Source organism: Callospermophilus lateralis, chromosome 1 (genome assembly GCF_048772815.1).
Source record: "Callospermophilus lateralis isolate mCalLat2 chromosome 1, mCalLat2.hap1, whole genome shotgun sequence".
Lineage (NCBI taxonomy): Eukaryota > Metazoa > Chordata > Mammalia > Rodentia > Sciuridae > Callospermophilus > Callospermophilus lateralis.
Window position 1 is genome coordinate 158,883,560 of NC_135305.1, and position 20,546 is coordinate 158,904,105.

General features: G+C 42.8%; 1 protein-coding gene and 1 pseudogene across 4 annotated transcripts in view; both read right to left on the reverse strand.

The window, feature by feature from the left end:
• Positions 1-1,893: 1,893 nt before the first annotated feature.
• On the reverse strand, positions 1,894-2,407 carry LOC143398734 (small ribosomal subunit protein uS13 pseudogene; annotated as a pseudogene).
• Positions 2,408-15,541: 13,134 nt separating this feature from the next.
• Sbno1 (strawberry notch homolog 1) overlaps positions 15,542-20,546 on the reverse strand; it is a 59,070-nt gene continuing 54,065 nt past the window's right edge. For all 4 annotated transcript variants that reach the window (XM_076843152.2, XM_076843079.2, XM_076842994.2 and 1 more), the window contains one exon: positions 15,542-20,004. In XM_076843152.2, coding sequence (XP_076699267.1) covers positions 19,862-20,004 — 143 coding nt within the window. In that variant the 3' untranslated portion in view covers positions 15,542-19,861. The remainder of the gene's footprint in view (positions 20,005-20,546) is intronic.

Below are 20,546 nucleotides of genomic sequence, written 5' to 3' on the forward strand. Positions count from 1 at the left end.
TGTCCCTGCCTGTATTAAGTGGTTTTTAACCCTTTGGGGACCTCAGACTCCTTTGAGACTGACAAAAGCGAGAGGCCTCCTCCCCCGGAACATTCGCCCTCGCGACCACGTAATTTTGCACGTTAACTCGTGCCAGGATTTAGGGGGAGCGCCTTCTGTATGCCAGGCACCGTGCTAGGCGCTGAGGGAACCAGAGAGGAACTTGTCCAAGTTTCTGCTCCCCTGGAGTTCGCTTGCATTTTCTGACCCTCCTTCTACCCCACCCCACCCCCCACCCATCCCCGAATGGGACTGAACATATTTAGGGTTAGATGAATAACCTCCCCAAGGTACTATATTTTGGAGTTCTGTCTGAATAGTAATGCTCCTCGAATTACATAAAACGCCCACCCTTTTATGTTGTTTTAATCGCCATGGTTTGCAGGTTTTTTTAATTAGTCACATTCAAACATCATCTCTGGATCTGGTGACAAAGGCGTCAACCTCTCTGCCCAAGAAGGAAGGCAACACCCGCCCAGGCCTTCCCTCCTTCCCTTTAGGGCTAAAGGTGCAGGAGACACCCCCTCCCCAGCTTTGCCAGCTCCCCTGCTCAGCTTCAGGCCAGCTCTAGGGAAGGCTGCTCAGTGACATTTTATCTCACGAAGAAGTCAATGCCACCCCTTTTACACTGGCCAATATAAACATAAAACAAGCTAATATGTAATTTTACATTTAGATCTTAATTTTGAAGTCCCATTTCAGGAAGTAAAAAGAAACATGAAATTGATTTTAATATATTGTATTTAACAGGATGGATCCAGAAGAATATGATTTCAGAATGTAACAAATACATGGAAAATACTAATAAGACACTTGGCATTCTTTTTATCATATTAAGTCTTCAAAACCCAACTGTGCATTTTGCACTCACAGGGCATCTTAACCCAGACTAGCTCCTTTCCTGCACTCAGTAGCCACCATAGCTCAGGGGTCACCATATTGGACTGTGCAGGGCTGGAAGCCAAAAGAGGGTCCTTCAGCTAGGTACTAATTCTGCTCCCCACCTCTTATCTGTCCTGGCCTCCATTTCCTTGGGGCAGAAATTCAGATCTCAGTGGCTGCTCAGGCTCTTCCATGGGTTGTTTTCAGCTAGTCTGTTTCCATGATGTTATATTTTTACCATGATTCCCCTCAGTTTAAGTCCTGGTCATTTATGAGGAAAAAAAAAAAAAAAATATATATATATATATATATATATATATATATATATAAAATTTCACTTATCATGAAAATATTTTGTAATATAATTCACTTATCATGAAATACAACCTTTTGAAGTACACAGTCCTGTGGGTCTTAGTATATTGAGAGTTGTACAAGCCTTACCTCTATCTAAATCTGGGACATGTCCATCGACTATAAAGAACCTCCACCCCTAGCCAGTCGTCACTCCCCACTCCCCACTCCCCACTCCCCACCTACTTAGTATACTTTACTTTTTCTCTAAGGATTTGCCTATTCAGGACATTTCATGGAAATCATACACATGTGGCATTTTGTGTCTGACTTTTTCTTTTTCCTTTTTTTTTCCAGTACTAGGGATTGAATCCAGAGGCACTCTACTCTATCCCCAGCCTTTTTAATTTTTATTTTGAGACAGCGTCTCACTAAGTTGCCATAGCTGGCCTTGAACTTGGGATCCTCCTGCCTCAGCCTTCTGCTCGCTGGGATACAAGTAGTGTGCATTACCAAGCCAGGTTTATAACTAGCTTTTTTTTTTTTTTTTTAATATTTTTAGTTGTAGATAGACATAATACCTTTATTTATTTTTATATGGTGCTGAGGATTGAATCTAATTAGTGTTTTTTCTTTTTTTTTAGATATGTCATTTATTAACAGAAAAGGCCTACAGACTCATATCTTCTTGGTCATACCCACAGTAAACTGCCCGGTGGACTTGGTGTGTTGGCCTTGGACAGGAAGGCACCAGAAGGGACACAGCCCCCTATGGGCCCTAATCTTCCCGTCACTCCAGATCGTCCTGGAGCTTATTGTCTAGAATGCGGCAAGACCTGGGCTGTATTTTCCAGCTTTACATCCTTCTATTCAAGAACCAGTCTGGGATCTTGTGCTGCCGCGGATCCTGCATAATGGCCATCCCACATTCAACCTCATCCTTAGCAAGTCCTTCAGCCTTCTTGATGAGGTCAACATCTGCTTTCCTCAACACAGGAGCACATCTTTGCCCCACACCCTTAGCAGCAGTGATGATAAAGGCTATTTTCCAATGCCTATGGATATTTCTGTTGAGTACTTGCAAGATGTGCTGGAACTTCTCAGGAATCACTAGAGAAGACAACAGCAAAGGGGTGGGTGTAGGCCTCCTGGGGAAGATACTTTGTGTCTTGTTCTCATGTTTCATCCACATTGTAGCATGTGTCAGTACTTTGGCTGCTTTTTATGACTGAGTAATATTCCTTTGTGTAGACATAGCCTTTTGTTTCTCCATAAATCTATCAACATTTGAGTCACTGCTACTGCTATGAACATCTGTATACAAGTTTCTGTGTAAACATGTCTTCAATTCTTCTAAATGGAATCAATTAATATAGTCACTCGGGTGGTGTATGTGGGTGTGGGTGTGTGTTACAGAGGATTAAACTCAGGGACACTCTATTATTGGCCTAAGTCCCCTGCCCTTTTTGTGAGGGGAAGGGGTACTGGGGACTGGGGACTAAACTCAGGGGCACTCAACCACTGAGCCATGTCCTCAGCTGTTTTTTTGTTTGTTTGGTTGTTTTGTTTTATTTTGTTTTTTGTATTTTATTTAGAGACAGGGTCTCACTGAGTTGCTTAGAGCCTCTCTGTTGCTGAAGCTGGCTTTGAATTCTCAATCCTCCTATCCCAGCCTCTCAAGTCACTGGGATTACAGGCATGAGCCACTGTGCCCAGCTCCTGCCCTTTTAATTTTTTGAGACAAGCTCTCACTAAGTCACTGAGTGACTGGCCTCCAACTTGTGATCCTCCTGTCTCATTCTCCCCAGTCACTGGGCTTACAGGTGGCATCTATACCCCACACCTGGCATCTTTAACTTTTAAGAACTACCAAGCTCCTTTCCTTAGTGGCTGTACCCTTTCACATTCTCACCAGCAGTGTAGGATTCCAATTTCTCCACATCAACACCAGTGCTTCCGAATTTCCTAATAGCTTTTTCTTTTTTCTTTTTAAGTACCCTAGTGGGTGAGAGCTGTTATCTCCTTGTGGCTTTGATTTCTATTTTCCTCTTGAATAGTGACCGGGGCATCTTTTCAGGTGCACACTGATCATTTAAATATCTTCCTTGGGGGAGGGAATTTCTATTTTGATTCCTTGCCCACTTTTTTTTTTTTTTTTTTTTTGGTACTAGAGATTGAACTCAGGGGCACTCAACCACTGAGCCACCTCCTCAGCCCTATTTTAATTTTATTTAGAGACAGGGTCTCACTGAGTTGCTTAGCCCCTTGCCATTGCTGAGGCTGGCTTTGAACTTGTGATTCTCCTGTCTCAGCCTCCCAAGGGCTGGGATTACAGGCCTGTCCCACTGCAGCTGGCAGTTGCCCACTTTTGATTGGGATATGTCTTACTATGCTGAATTGTAAGAATTCTATACATTATGGATACCAGACTCTTTGGGGGAGGGTACCAGGGATTGAATTCAGGGGCACTTGACCACTGAGCTACATCCCCAGCCCTTTTTAGTATTTTATTTAGAGACAGGGTCTCACTGAGTTGCTTTGTACCTTGCTGTTACTGAGGCTGGCTTTGAACATGCAATCCTCCTGCCTGAGCCTCCCAAGCCACAGAGATCACAGGTGTGTACCACCACGCTGGATGATACTATACTCATTTTGTTTGTTTGTTTAGTTATACATGGACACTGCCAGGTTTCTGTTCCAGCAACTAAAAGGCTCAGGGGTCACTCTAGTTAAACTGGGCTAACTGGGCTGCACGAAATAACCACACAAGAGACACAAATACCTTTTTCTTTGGGGTTGCTGTGACGGCTCCTCTGACCTTAAGGGTCCGCAGAAAGAGAGAGAGCACGCGCTGACCCCTTTTATTGAGAAGAAGCTATTCAAATGAGGCAAGGGGTCAGGTTTCAGGGGGCTGAGTCTATCTTCATGATGTCCACTGTCAGCAGGTTGACTGACACCTGGGTAGGCCACACCCAAGGGCACAGTAAGAGGAGGGGACACACACAAGGCACTTCCATGGAAGATTCTATCCTAAACAGGACAAGGGGTTATATTACAAAGGAACAGGTGAGCATAGCTTCACCCATGGGGCTGTAGCAAGACACACCCATTTCTGTGACTAAGCGCCTCAGCACCCAGCTGGGGAGTGTAACTCAGTCACCTGTAAGGTTGGCCTCCCACAGACACAATATCTTTATTTTGTTTATTTATTTGTATGTGGTCCTAAGGACTGAACCCAGTGCCTCACATGTTCGAGGCAAGCGCTCTGCCACTGAGCCACAGCCCCAACCCCCCCATGCTATACTCTCAATGGTTATGGGATTTTTTTCCCATTCTATGGGTCACAATTTTTTTTTGGTGGGGGGGGGGCGTGTACTGGGGATTGAACCCAGAGGTGCTTTACCACTGAGCTGCATCACTAATCCTTTTTATTTTTTTGAAACGGTATCGCCTTGCTTAGGGCATCACTAAGTTTCTGAGGCTGGCCTCAAACTTTTGATCCTCCTGCCACTGCCTTCTGAGTTGCTGGGATTGCAGGTATGTGCCATCGCACCCAGCTTTCATTCCTTGCATTTATTTCCACATGAGTTTCAGGACCAGGTTGTCCACATAAGAAAAATTTGAGCTTATACTAAATCAGCCTCAATTTAGGGAGTATGGCTATCTTCATATTTTTTTCAGGGTGAGGTGTTAGGGATCAAAATCCAGGACCTTAAGCATGCTAGGCAAGTGCTCTACCACTGGGCTACATCCTAGCCACTTAATCAGAGTACCAGGTCTTTCAAACCATAAACACAGAATGTCTTTCCATTGATTTCTCTTAATTTTTTAAAATTTTGATGTTCTGTAGCTCACAGTATGCAAGACTTTTACTTGTTTGGTTAAATTTGTTCCTAAAGCTGATTTTGTTTGTTTAGACAGATCTTTAGTTGCCCAGGCTGGCTGGAAAGCCCACCTTAGCTCCCAAGTGGCCGAGTCTGCAGGCACACACCACCATGCCTGGCTTAGTATTTCATTGTTTTTGATGCTATTATAAATGCAACCATTCTCTTAATTTCATTTTGGACTATTCAATGCTGTGCGTAGAAGTACAACTGATCTTTTTTTTATGATGATCTTGTATCCCACAAGAGATGTGAACTGAACTCACTCGCTAGCTCTAACAGTATGTGCATGAATCTACAGGGGTTTCTTTTTTGTAGTTCTGGGGATTGAACCCAGGGGTTCTCTACCATGGAACTACTTCCCCCAGTCCTTTTTATTTTGAAACAAGGTCTTGCTAAATTGCTGAGGCTGGCCTCAAACTTGCCATCCTCCTGCCTCAATCTCCCAAGTGGTTGGGATCACAGGCGTGCAACACTGTCCCTGGCTCTCCAGGTTCTCTGTATGTAAGGTCGAGTTATCTGCAAATGGAGACAGTTTTACTTCTTTGATTCCAGTTGCATGCCTTCTATTTCTCCTTCTCCCCCAGCTGTCCTCACCAGAACCTCCAGTACAATGTTGACAGAAGTGGCTGCAATAGCAGACATCCTTGTCTTATTCTTGATCAGAGGGGAAAGATGGTTTTTGTCATTAAGTGCAATGTCATATGTGGGCTCTTCGTAGATGTCCTTTATGAAGTTCCCTTCAATTCCTACTTTTTGATTGATTTTTTTTTTTTAAAGAGAGAGAATTTTTTTTAATATTTATTTTTTAGTTTTTGGCAGACACAACATCTTTGTTTGTATATGGTGCTGAGGATTGAACCCGGGCCGCACGCATGCCAGGCGAGCGTGCTACCGCTTGAGCCACATCCCCAGCCCTTTTGACTGATTTTTTTTATCATGAAAAGATGTTCCCTTTCTTAAAAATTTTTATTATTAGTTGTTCAAAACATTACATAGTTCTTGACATATCATATTTCGCACATTTGATTCAAGTGGGTTATGAACTCCCATTTTTACCCCGTATACAGATTGCAGAATCACATCGGTTACACATCCACTGTTAAAGATGTTCCCTTTTGTAAAACGCTTTTTCTGCATCTAATGAGAGACCATGTGTCTTCCTCTTTGTTTCTGTGTAAACATGTTTTCAATTCTTCTGGAGATAGAATCAATATCGTCACGTATATGTGTGTGTATGTGTGTACCATCCACTGACAGTATTCTAGGGGCAGTTGGAAAGGACAGTCCCCATGTTGTCCAGAAACATATTCTAATCAGGCACAGTGGCACATGCCTGTAATCCCTGTTACTGGGGAGGCTGAGGCAAGAGAATCACAAGTTCTAGGCCAGCCTTAGCAACTCAGCAAGATCCTGTCTCAAAATAATAAAATAAAAAGGGCTGAGGATGTAGCTCAGTGGTAAAGTGCCCCTGGATTCAACCCCCAATACTGAGAAAAGGAAGGAGGCAGGGAGGGGACCCATTCTAGCCATGGCATATTATTTAGTTATCCTCTCACCTATCACATTGGGATCATCTCCTTACCCCTACTTAATTCACTTGTTATTCTCCAGGCTGGAGAATAATCTCTCTGGACAAGTGAAGTTTCTCTCTCTGAAGGCTGTGGGAAGATTCTTTGCCTCCTTAAACTTCTGGTGGCCCCAGGTGTGTGGCCACCTCACTCCAGCCTGCCTTTACCTTCCCTCACATGGCCTTCCTCCCTGACTGTCCTCTACTTTTCTCTGGAATTAGGGGCGCATACTAGACCGGGCTGATCTCATCTGGAGATCCTTAAATGAGTTACATCTTTTTTCACATAAAGTTACATCTACCCCTTTGGCGGGGAAACCATTCAACTCACCTCAATAGGCTTCAAAAAGAATTGGGATTTCCCCCCCTTCCTCCTCTAAGAGTTATAAACTGTCAAAGGGGAAGTGGCTAAATACTGTCGATATACAAAACTCACCTAAGCAGCTCTCTTTCCTTCTTTTTGTATCAGGGATTGAACTCAGGGGTGCTAAACCACTAAGCCCCATCCCCAGCACTACTTTATATTTTATTTAGACACAGGGTCTCACTGAGTTGCTTAGTGCCTCATTATTGCTGAGGCTGGCAGGATCCTCCTGCCTCAGCTTCCCTAACTGCAGGGATTACAGGCATGCATCACCACACCCAACCCTTATAATTTTGTTTAATAGTTGTCAATCGACTTAATTTATTTATATGTGGTGCTGAGAATTGAACCCAATGCCTCACACATGCTAGGCAAGTGCTCTACCACTGAGCCACAGCCCCAACCCAACCCCCTGTTAATTTGAGACAGCATTTTGCTAAGTTGCTGAGGTTGGCCTTGAACTTGCCTCAGCTTCCCAAATCACTGGGATTACAGGCAAGTGCTACAGTGCCTTGTTTCCCCTGTACCCTGCAATTGGATCAAAAAAGTTTAGAGATCACTGACCTAAGAAACTATGCTGGCAAGTGCTCCAACATGCACTCACCCTCAAGGAAGGTCTTGTTTTTAAGATGGGTCTCATGGGGCTGGGGCTGAGAGGCAGAGCACCCGCCTAGCACGTGTAAGGCCCTGGGTTCAATCCTCAGCACCACCTAAAAATAAAATATATTGTGTCCACCTATAACTAAAAAATATACTTAAAAAAATAAAAAGATGGGTCTTGCTGCCCAAACTGGCCTTGAATTTGCGATCCTCCTGCCTCAGTGTCCAGAGCAGCTGGGATTACAGTGTGTACCATCATACCCAGCCTCATCAGGTTTTTTTTGTTTTTTTTTTTTTTTGAGAGAGAGAGAATTTTAATATTTATTTTTTAGTTTTCGGCGGACACAACATCTTTGTTTGTATGTGGTGCTGAGGATCGAACCCGGGCCACACGCATGCCAGGCGAGCATGCTACCGCTTGAGCCACATCCCCAGCCCCCTCATCAGACTTTTAATCAAAGGTTGACTCTCAAAATTTACACATTTTCAGTTTTGTTTCTGCCATCACGTCTGTTTTTAGACCTAGAACCAATTTTTTTTTTTTTTTTTTTAAATCCCTGGGTGGGCTCCAGTCAGCCAGCATTTTATGTGAAGGGCCTGATAGCAAATACTTATTTGTAGGCCATTGAGCTTTTTAACCACAAAGCTCTGCCACTGTAGCTCTCAAGGGGCCACAGACAATACACAAAAGGACAGGCATGGCTGCCTTCCAAGGAAACTTGATTTATGATACTGAAACTTGAAATTCACGTAATTTTCATTTAATAAAATCATCTTTTTCTCCCCAACAATTTCAAAACATCAAAGCCACTCTTGGCTTTCAAGGCCAGGCAGTAACAGGTGGTGGGCGGGATTTGACCCACAGACAACAGAGTGTGTTAATGGTTTGGATGTGAGGTGTCCCCAAAACTCACAGGAGACAATGCGGAAGGTTCAGAGGAGTGATGACTGGGCCGTCAAGAGTCAACCCAGTCAGTGATTAATCCCCAGACAGGGGTTACTTGAGTGGTAACTGAAATGGTATCTCTGGACAAGTGGAGTTTCTCTGCCTCCAGGTCACCCTGAAGTGACCTGCTTCCTTCCGCCACTGTCAGGATGTTCAGCCTCACCTGGGGCTCTGAAGAATGGAGCCAGCCTTATATGGACTAAGATCTCTGAAACTGTGAGCCCTCAGATAAAATTCTCCTCCTCTAGAATTGTTCTGGTCATATCCTTTAGTCACAGCATCAAAAACGTTGAATGAAATAGTGTTTTGTTTTGTGGTACCATGGGCCCTTGGCCACAGAGCCACATCCCCAGCCCTTTTTACTTATTTTGAAACAGAGTCTCCCTAAATTGTTGAGGCTAGCCTCAAACTTTCAATCCTCCTGCCTCAGCCTTTTGAGTTCCTGGGATTACAGGGGTACACCCAGCAAGGGTTTCCTTAAGTTATTTCCTATGGATAGAAAGCCAGAGATGGGACACGCAAACATGAGGACATAACACCCATCCCCAGGGCTGGGATGTGGCCCAGTGGTAGAGGACTTTACGGCATGTGCATGTCCCCAGCACTTCAAAAAAAAAAAAAAAGGTTTTGGTGGGAATAGACTCCCCAAAGTTTCCATTTTTCATCTCTAGTCGTAAATTGAAATAAATAATACAAAGCTCTCAGTTCCTGCATTGACATTGATTTGTCTAGCTTTCTGTTTCCACAGCTTTCAGTGTGTGTGTGCCTGCACATCTTCATACATCCATATGAAGATGGGATCTCCCCCACCACCCAGGGCAGGGCTGGGATGGAGCTCAGGATCCTGGATATGTTAAGTAAGTGCTCTACCATTGAGTCACACCTCAACCCAACCCCAAACACTTTACTTTTGGCTGCAGGTTAATGCTGCTGGGATTTCCTAATTTTTTTTTTTTTTTTTTTTTAATATTGAGGGTTTGGGCTGGGGTTGTGGCTCAGCGGTAGAATGCTCGCCAAGCATGTGTGAGGTCCTAGGTTTGACCCTCAGCACCACATAAAGATAAATAAATAAAGGTATTGTGTCCATCTATTAACTAAAAAATATTTTTTAAAAAATTAAAATTTGGGCTAGAGATATGGCTCAAGTGTTAGTGCGCTCACCTAGCACGTGTGAGGCACTGGGTTCGATCCTTAGTACCACATAAAAATAAAAAAATAAAGATTGTGTCCACCTAAAACTAAAAAATTAAAAAGAAAACACTGAGGGTTGAACCCAGGATCACTTTACTACTGAGCTACATTCCCTTTAAAATTATTTTTATTTTGAGACAGGATCTTGCCTAATTTCCCAGGCTGGCTTGCAATGTGAAATCCTCCTGCCTCAGCCTCCTGAACTGCTGGGATTACAGACGTGAGCCACTGTGTCCAGCTAACTTCCTACAATTTTATTAAATTTTTTTGAGAGATAGATAGATAGATAGATAGATAGAGAGAGAGAGAGAGAGAGAGTTTTTAATATTTATTTTTTAGTTTTCGGCAGACACAACATCTTTGTTTGCATGTGGTGCCGAGGATCGAACCCGGGCCGCACGCATGCCAGGCGAGCGCGTTACCGCTTGAGCCACATCCCCAGCCCTACAATTTTATTAATTATTCTAGTTTGGATTTCTCCAGCAACCAAGGGCTCTCACAAAATCTTTGCAAAAACGAAATCATACCTGGAACCGAACTAAACAACAGATGTTAGACCGTTTTCTAAGACTCCAAAATGTACCCTCTAAAGTTCCTCAAGAAAAGAAGAAACTGAACAGAATGTCCGCATGGAAAAGGGAACGGGGCAGCAGAGCAGGAAGAAAAGCAGTTTCCACTGTACCTTCTCATCTGCCTGTTGCCGTGCACTTGTACTTATTCAAGCAAACCAACTGAAGAAGTAAAATCATGTATTTCAGACTAAGTTAGTGTCGCCCTAGCCATCTTACCTTTGTATATACTCAGTGGTAGTTCTCCAGTCAACAATGATCTGGATTCAAGAGCATGGCACTGCCTCTCCTAACCCAGTAATACACTTGACACCCAGAGTGGGCAGCTTTCAGAGGACGAAGCCAACTTGCAGAGAACTGGACTCTAAAAATAAGCACTTTGCACATTTCTTTTAGCTTCTTTCTCCCCATAAAGGCCTCCACAGATGGCTTCTTTACATCATGCTCTCAAATGACTAGCTGATAAATATTCATACTTATGGAAATGGTATTGTATGCATTCCAAGCCATCAGCCCACTAACATTTGTATTTTCTGTATCTCAGGGGTGGCGCCCTTTGTTCATGGGTTTTGTCCTCTATAAAATGCACACAAATGTGTACTTGCGTACGCACTCACACATACACAACATAGACATGAGCTTTTGCCTTTTTATGGCTGATTTGCTCAAATGGGGTAACCCCAAGGATGACTTTGCCCCTCATTGGGTACTAAGGCATTCTGATTGTCACAAATGGGAGGGGAGTATACACTAGTGAGATCTGGTGGGTGTAAGCCAGGGATGGTGCTGACAAGGGCAGTCGCCATCACAATGGCCAGAGCCAAAAGTCTGTGGAGCCAAGATCAGGGCAACACACGGCAAAGCTAAAATCTGACTCGGAGACAAAGAAAGCACTGAAGACAATGAGGTCAAAGCATATTAAACTGTAGCAAGAAAACTCAAGAGGATGGTGGAGGCTCTGCTGGAATTTTGGTCTCTCATTTTTTATTTAAATTAATACTCAATTTATTTTATTATTTATTTTGGTACTGGGGATTGAACCCAGGAGTGCTTTACCACTGAGTTATATTCCCACCCTTTATTTTTAGACAGGGTCTAAGTTGCCCAGACTAGTCTTAAACTTACCATCCTCCTGCTTCAGCCTCCCAAGTCGCTGCGATTATAGGCATGTGCCAGCTTATATGGCCAAAACTCAATTTATCAAACTTACTGAGGAAGGAGGATTGCAGGTTTAAGGCCAGCCTCAGCAACTTAGTGAGGCCCTACACAACTTAATGAAATCCTGTCTCAAAATGAACAATACGGCTGGGGTTGTAGCTCATTGCTAGTGTACTCACCTGGCATGTATGAGGCACTGGGTTTGATTCTCAGCACCACATATAAATAAATAAAAAATAAAACCTTAAAAGGGGGAAGGGCTGGAGCTCAGTGGTAAAGCACCCCTGGGTTCAATCCCCAGAGGAAAAAAAAAGTTATACTTAAATTTCCTTTTAGTCTTCAAGCTCAACAAGTATTTGTCAAATTTTATTTGAAATTTAAAACATTCCCTTTGACAGTTTTTCAATTATGCTCTCCCATGTATTTGATAGATTTAATTCCCCTAAATATTAACACCATTCATAAATTTGTTTAAATTCACTTACATACTTCAACCTACAAATTGAATACAACTCTCTCAAGCACTTAGAACACCACAGAGAAACCTGAACTAGCCACATTCTAAACATTGTAAAGAATCTATCCTGGGGCTGGGGATGTAGCTCAAGCGGTAGCGCGGTCGCCTGGCATGCGTGCGGCCCGGGTTTGATCCTCAGAACCACATACAAACAAAGATGTTGTGTCTGCCGAAAAATAAAAAATAAATATTAAAAAAAAAAAAAAAAAAAGAATCCATCCTGGTCTGGGGATGTGGCTCAAGCAGTAGCGCACTCACCTGGCATGCTTGCGGCCCGGGTTCGATCCTCGGCACCATGCACAAAGATGTTGTGTCCACCGAATACTAGAAAATAAAAATATTAAAAAATTCTCTCCCCCCCTCTTTCTTTAAAAAAAAAAAAAAAAAAAAAAAATCCATCCTGGGGGCCATGTGTGGTGGCTCCTGTCTGTAATCCCAGCAGCTCAGGAGGCTGAGACAAGAGGATCAAAGTTCAAAGCCAGCCTCAGCAATGGGGAGGTGCTAGGCAACTCAGTGAGACCTTCTCTTAAAAAAAAAATAAAAATAAAAAAAAGAGGTGGGATGTGGCTCAGTGATTGATCCCTGGTATCCCACCCACAACCTCCCAAAAAATCCACCCTGGGGCTTCACTCCTTCTCCCCCAGCCCATGTGCACAGAGGTCTGGCAGACAGCAGGGCTGGCTCTGGGCCCACATTACCTGGCTGGAAGCAGGGCCCAGCCCCCCTCTTCATGTCTTGAGTCTGTCTCATCTGTAAACAGTTGACAGTTAAACCTCATAGGGAAATGTAAAGGCTTAAAGCAGTTGTGGAGGGTGAAGACACCTCCGCCCCGCCCCCCCCCCCCAACCCTGAGTTATCTGTAGGCAGCTGTAAACAAGCCCTGCTGCCCTCTCTGGTGGTGCTTTCCCTCCATTTTCTATTTCCTGACTTCCCTTCTAGGATGGGAGTAGGCTAGATGTCTGGGCCAGTCCCTGTGCATCTATGCTGGGCCTAGTCCCTTCCAGCCCACCCACCTGCATCCCAGAGACATTCAGCTTCCTGGTGTTGGCTCAGGGGTCAATGGCCTCCTTAAAGGGTCCCCAGGCCCTTGCTGCATTCCTGATTTCAGTTCTTCTCCTAATTCCATACCCTCCAGAAAACTTTTTTTTAACCACTGAGCCACATCCCCAGGCACCCTTATTTTCACTCCCCTCTATTTTTTTATGGTGCCAGAGATTGAACCCAGTGTCTCATGCATGGCAGGCAAGCACTCTACCACTGAGCTACAATCCCAGCCCTCACCCCTCTCTTATTTAAGATAGGGTCTCATCAAGCGGCTGAGGCTGGCCTTGAACTCATGATCCTCCTGCCTCATTTAAACACAATGCCCACAAAAAAGTCCCAATCTCCCAGAGAAAACAGCTCTCTAGCTGACTGAGATGGTATTGACACAGGGCAACAGAAGCGAAGAAGCTGAGAGAGAAGCATATTCATTTATTTATTTAAGAATTTTACAAAAAAAAAAAAAAAAAGAAGAAGAAGAAGAAAAACAAAAACCTAAATATAGAATTTGTTGCTTCACGGTTGATCTTTTTACTTGCAAGAGTAAAACCTTGTTGCTAGATGCAGCCGACACACTTTATTGCATGAGACAGATGTTTAGTTACACATATATCAAAATGGTGGGGACAGTCGATTCTGGACGCTTGGTACCATGTTCCCAGAACAATCCGAGGCAGCAGTGCAGCATCACTGAGAACAGTGCGTACCCTCCACACCGACGCTCCTGAACAGAGCAGCAACACAAAAAGGGAGACTGAAGAGAAAGAAGAGAACAAAGACAACCCAGAGTTCACATCCACCTCTGGTCTTTGGATTCCACCAGATGTCGTCTCAAGATGCACCATGTCGGACTAGTAAAGGAGGAAGATCTACGCCTACGTAGAAAATATCCTTTGCTCAAGGAGGTAGAACCTGGCAAAAGTTTTATTGCAGAGATACAGCATACCTCTTCACACCTCTCATGGTTGATGGTAGATACAAGTGGCTATTGAAAAATATCAGTAGTTGCAGATTCAGTATAAATCACAAACAGGATGATTTTTCCGCATAATGGTGAGACTGCAATGTGCTATGTAGGAAAAAAGCTCTCTCTGTCCCCTAATTGGGAGCCAGAGGGAAGACTCCAGCTTCTTTACCCTCTTCAGTGTCACAAACACTGCCACAATGAGAAAGGCCCTCAATGCCTACAAGCCAGAGATACCTTCTCAGGGCAGGGTCTGGGTTAGAAGGCTGCAAGTACAAAAGCCAGTTGTGTCTCCCCAAGGAACCTGCAGACTGACCTTCAGCCCTGAAGAGGCCAAAATTACAAAATTAAAAAAGAACCAGCTCCCTCAGGCTTCCCTCCTTTATCAACTCTGCTGGACAGGTAATTTAGCCTAGCTGCACCCTGCCACCTGCTGCTGCAAACCACCTGGGCCAACTGCTGCTGGAAGCAGAAAAGACAGCAGGGCAACTTACAATGGGAGGCTTTGTGACAGGCCCCAATGCCTGACACATCAAGTTCCCAAGACTCATCCAAATGCAGACAACATCGAAAATGTCAACTGGTCTACCAAGCTAAATAATAATAAATGAAAGGCCCAGGAAGTGCTCACAGCAATCTTTCCTGAAAATTAGAGAGGAACATTTTTCTTAAAGGTGCAAAATCTGTAAGTAAAAACCTAATGTTGGGCTGGGGATATGGCTTACTTGGTAGAATGCTTGCCTCTAATACACAAGGCCCTAGTTCAATTCCCAGCACCATAAAACATCCCCTCCCGCCCGTACCCAAAAAAAATCTTTGCTTCCTGGGTGATAATTGCCACTGTCCCCATAAACCAGCCCAGGGCCTTCCCTATTGCTAACACTATTAGAATACATTACTCCAGCCTAGCGCCTACCTTCATGTCTGACCCAGTCAAGTCCCTAGGACTGGGGTGTGATTCAGTGGTAGAGAGCCTGCCTAGCATGTAAGAAGCCTTGGGTTTAATTCTTAGAACAAGGAGGGGGTGGGATTAAGTCCCCAACATAGGGGAGAGCAGCAGCGGAGGAGACTCACTGGTTGGCCCTTCAACAGAAATTGCGGTGTGCTGGAGGCTGTAGCAGCATTCACTGGTGGTGCTCTCCTTGGGAGGACAGATGTTCCTTAATGCACATTCTCTAAAGTCACCTGTCAACCTTCTACCAGTCTTGTCTCCCACCTGTTAAAAACACGCTCAACAAATTGCACCAAAAGCTGGGTTTGCTGCAAAGTACATTTTTGATTGTTCTATATGGTTTAAAAGTATAGCCAGCCCCAACTTCTTTAAATAAACACAATGAATCTGCAGCAGCAGCAGGCCATGAGCCACTGTTTCAAATGTGCAAAGATGTTCCTGTCAGTGGAAAGCTGGAGCTCTGGGACTTGGTACAGGCCTGAAAATTTCAAGGGCAGAGGCAAGTCAGGTTTCCTGAAGAGTTAGGCTTGATCCCAAATGCACTGAAGAAGTTAGAGGAGCTTCAAGCAAGTTTTGGGATTTTTTTTTTTTTTTTTTTAAGATGTGAAAACATCAGGCTCACTACAGCCTCCAAAGAACATGAATGATGACAGCATCAGAAATGGCACTCAAGTGCACTCCCCCAATACAAAACTGTAATAAAAATGCAAACAAGCATGTTGAAAAACATTAACAAAAACCAGACAGGAATTCTATAGCAAAATGCAAAACTAAATACCAAAATATAGGAACAATTTCAAATAAAACAAGTTTTCCATACTTTCCTAAATTATTAAAAAAAAAAAAAAAAAAAAAAAAAAAGTAAGATGCCCCATTTGGGAAGTCAAAAGAATAAATAGGAATGAAGGGAAGAGGGGAAAGGGAAAAACAAGCAGGTAGGGTCCCAAATGTACAAGAAATATTTACATTCAGAATTCAAAAGAACTCTCATTTCTATATATACACACATATATACACATATATAAGTACAGCATACATCTGAGAGTGGGCTCTAGATATCACCAACATACTCAGACAAAAATCTACTAACTAATAAGCTTGAGTTGCAGGTATTTAGATGTTTCTTTCACTTAAAAGACACTGGCATTTATAATGGACAATTGGCCTTGAATGAGGATTATTGTTCTGCAAATGCTCTTGCTGAGCTGCAGCCAAACCCGGAATACTTGCTACATTCAGCAGCAAAGTGTGCATGGGGTGTGGTGTTAGCCACGCAGACCATAGACACAAGGGCGACAACAAATGCCCACTGTCACAGTGGTTGTATTCCATTGGGACTCCTGAACTAATCCAAACATTTCTCATCTGGATCCAGCCCAACAGTAGCTCCTTCATAGCACCATTCTTAGAAACTACCCAATACAGCTTAGGTCCATTTTTAAAATGAGATTACCTGGATAAGGCCCATCCTTCTAACATCTTACTAAAAAAAGGACCTGAAGGGAACTTCTGTCCCTACCTTCATAATGTAAGATGCAGCTATCACTTTAATCTGTTGCTTTTTGCCCTCATGCTAAAATGGAAAGGGGGATGGGAGTCCTAAGTGTAAGAGGTGTCCTGGCACCCCTTTTCTTCCCTGTTAGAAGTTGTTCTAATAGAGCATCATATGGAGACCAGCCAATCGATGCCTCAGGGGCTACAGTAAAACACTGTGGCTCTAAAAGTTATATTCCTCCAAAGTTTCATAATCTAAAACTTTTACCTTTATAGATAGAGCAAACTCAAAACTAAAGGTTCTTCATTGTTGCAACTCAAAAAGGTTTCTGAAGTGCTACTGAATTAGAATAAATACATTCTTGCTCCCTCCATTCCCCCGCTACAGTGCTTTGGATGCTGGTTCTTGCTAATTTATATACATGTAAAGAGAAGACAAGAAGAGCATCTGCAATTTAGCAAAAGGAAAATTGCTTAACACATGCACTTTTTGATCAAATTTTGCTTAAAGAAATACTTTGTTAATATTTTCATGAATTCAACACTGAAAACCTCTCTGGATAAGGCAGCTAGACTGCAGACAGAACCCGTGGTGTGGAAGCTGCTGAGTGAGGGGAACACCACTTCCCCAACTAAGACAACTGAGCAGCTCTGGACTCAGGGAGTGGTTTGTACCATGATCGGCACTGTGAACTCTGAAACCCTGATGAATTACAATCAAATCCACATGCTCAGAGTCATATTGCTAAAGAGGGAAAAAAGGCATTGGAGAGGCCGAATGGACTCACGTTGGGTTAACAAGGCCTCTGGGTATAGACGTGGCATTTAGATCCTGAAAAACACAAACCTATTTTAAACAGATTAGCTGTTGTGAAGACTTGATTTTTGACAGAAGCCCTTGAATGCTGGAGCTTCCCTGGCGGCCAACTTAGACTTGCTGACTTTTGTAGGAGCATGGTATAAGACACCAGATATTCACCTCCAGGGGTTGGGCTAGCCCTCAGTGCTATACATGTACAACAGATGTGGGCATGTGGCACCCCAGCTCCCATCCATCCACACTGGTCACCTTTTGGAAATCTTTCAGATGCCTTGTTTCTGGATCTTATTTTTAAAATAAACAACAAAAAGGAGGTTCTACAAAGAACAGAACCTACATAGGCCCTTCTGTATCAAGGTGACTACTCTAAGAACAAACATGACGGCATGACCTGGGGTAGAGTGAGGGAAGTATCACTTAACTATCAGCCGAAGAATCTTTCTGCTGATGCTGTTCTGAAAACACCATAAAAAGCCAGGACCTGCTAAAACAGATGCCCTCATCACACCCAGAAAGGGGAAGAGTCAAACAATCTCATAGTACTTTTCCTGACCCCAACATTTTATCTCATGGGAGGGAGCAAATTAGATATGCCTCCCTTCCCCAGTTCACCTTCACCTTAACACCAGCTTAAAAACAGAAGCACTAACTTGGAGGTTCTCCTGAAGGTGGACACAACTCTGCTCATGGCTGTCAGCTGGACCTAGTGGCTCTGACAGGGACACTGATGGGTATGTATATGGGTCACTGCCTGAGACACATGGACTAGACTGAGGATGAGAGTCTACTGGGCAAAGTATACACAACAAGAAGAGTGACTCTCAATTTGTTCTTTAGGCACTAAGAATAAACAAATCCAAAGAAAACTTACTGGGTAAACATAATCAAACTCAGGTTGAAAGAAACAAAAGATGAAAGCCCTAAACTTTTCATCAGGTTCTATCACTTAACACACATCTCACTCAATTCTCTGGAAAATTTAAAAAGGTACAATAGGAACAATTCAGTTTTCGAAAATATTGTCATGTTACCCTTTCCTCAACAATACCTCAAATTTAAGCAAATTTTATACAGACTCTAAAGCTACCTGGAATGCTGAGGCCATATCAACTTCTACAGAGCCCCATCAGACTATTTCTAAAAGTCCCCAGTGAGGGCCTAAACAAGAGTCCACTTCATTAGTAATAATAACTTTTTTATTTAACATCTACAAGATATTGGTATCTTGCAGATTTTGACCAGGTTTATACAATCTCAATTTTTCAATAGTGCAACCTGTGCAAGCAAAAAACGGAGGGGTGGGGGGAGAAACAAAAAGACCAACTGTCCCCTCACTTGTTTTTATAAACATCTATTATAGGCGAAACAAAACTTACCCATGTTATAGATAAGTGTCTATTCACATTTGTACATTACCATTTTTAACAGCTTGAAATAAACTCTACAATGTCTTACAACATGTTAAACATATTCAAGTTACTGGGTAACAACGACAACAACAACATCAACAACAACAAAAAACACATACAGCAGAAGCCTCAAGTGTTTCCTCATTGTCTAGTTCACAACTCAAGTATGGTTTCCTGTTCATGAATGACAAAGTAAATTCAGATAATGAAAAAAAAAAAAAAAAAAGATTGTTTGCCAGATGGAAGCCAATTGTATTTCTTCCTAAAACTGTCCTTAAGGAAAATGTAACTTTAAGAAAAAGGGGCTTATAGCCATTTTTTGCAGCACACATTAGGAATACTATTAATACATTAAAATTAACTTTTCAGAGTTTTATCACAAAAAAGGTATGTACTCATTATCTTGACAAGAAACCTGGGGCAAGAGGAGATGGGGGAGAGGGGTTTGCAGGGTTAGAAGCAATACCCAGGTATAAACACTATAAAAATGCAATGACCAATGCTGTACACCTAAAAATGTTTCTCTCTGATACTTGACTCCTGTGTTAATCTTGTTTACGCATGCTTTCAAAGACATGCACGGTCAAAACAAAACTACAGAAGAACCCGAATGCATGATAATGCAACCTTTCATTTCATGCTTTAGTAAACCTATTGTTTAAGTTGGAAAAAGAAACCAATATATATTTTCTATAATTACAGACTTGAAAAACATGCATCTGGGGATAATTCCCACAGCAATGACATGGATGTACTGTGTTAACCCTGAGCACTGTGTAACAGAAAATAAAGCCAGTTTGGGAAGTTCCAAGCATTTTAAATTGATTGTGGTTTGTAGCCTTTAACAAATCCACAGATTCACTCTCTCACACATACACACACACACACAGAACATACGTGCACACACATCCTCCTCTGCTCACCCAAAGTAAAAGCATACAGAAAAGTCCCAAAAGAAGCAAAAGGAAAGACACATGTACCACCAACGGCACTGCTGATTTTCAGTTTTCTCATCTATTCCAGGTTGTCCTTATTCCCCAAAAAATTAACTACAGAGAGCACAACTGAAAAAAATATATAATTCTTTGGAAACTGTCCCTGATTTTTATGCAAATGATATGCTCCCACAGCATTTCAGATACATCCGTGTTGAAACCTATCTTTTCTTTATGCGTTGCTCAAGTTGGCGATGCTCTGCGGGTGATGCTGCTGCCATAACTGTTTTTGTTGGACTGCAAGCTGTTGAGACTGGTCTGAAGTTGATAGGAGATTTATAAGAGGAGATACACAATTTGCTGGAATGATCAAACCTGCAATTAACAACAAGAATATTAAATATTGCTCAAGTAGACACCATACTGTATTTTATATCTTCACAGCATATTTAAAATGAGGAATAAATAAAAATTTTGCAAAAAATTTAAACAAGTACCTAAAAACTGCAATGGTCCATTAAGACGTAATCTGATTCTTCAACAGTGTTTCCCACAAGCACTCAAGCACATGTGTCTAGTTAACACCATCTTTTTTTCTTTTCTTTTTGGTATAAGGGATTAAACTCGGGTACTTAACCACTGAGCCACATCCCCAGCCCTTTATTTATATTTAAGCAGGATCTGGCTGAATTGCTTAGGGCCTCACTAAGTTGCTGAGGCCTGAGGCTAGCTTTGAACCCACAGTCCTCCTGCCTTAGACTCCTGAGCCACTGAGATTGCAGGTGTGTGCCACTGCGTCCACCTATCACCATCTTCTTAATGAAAGATCAGAAGAGCAAAGTATAGCATTTCTCTGTCCACCATCATTCTGGCTCTGCAAAAATATGCAGACATCTTCTTTGACAGGTACTAATACA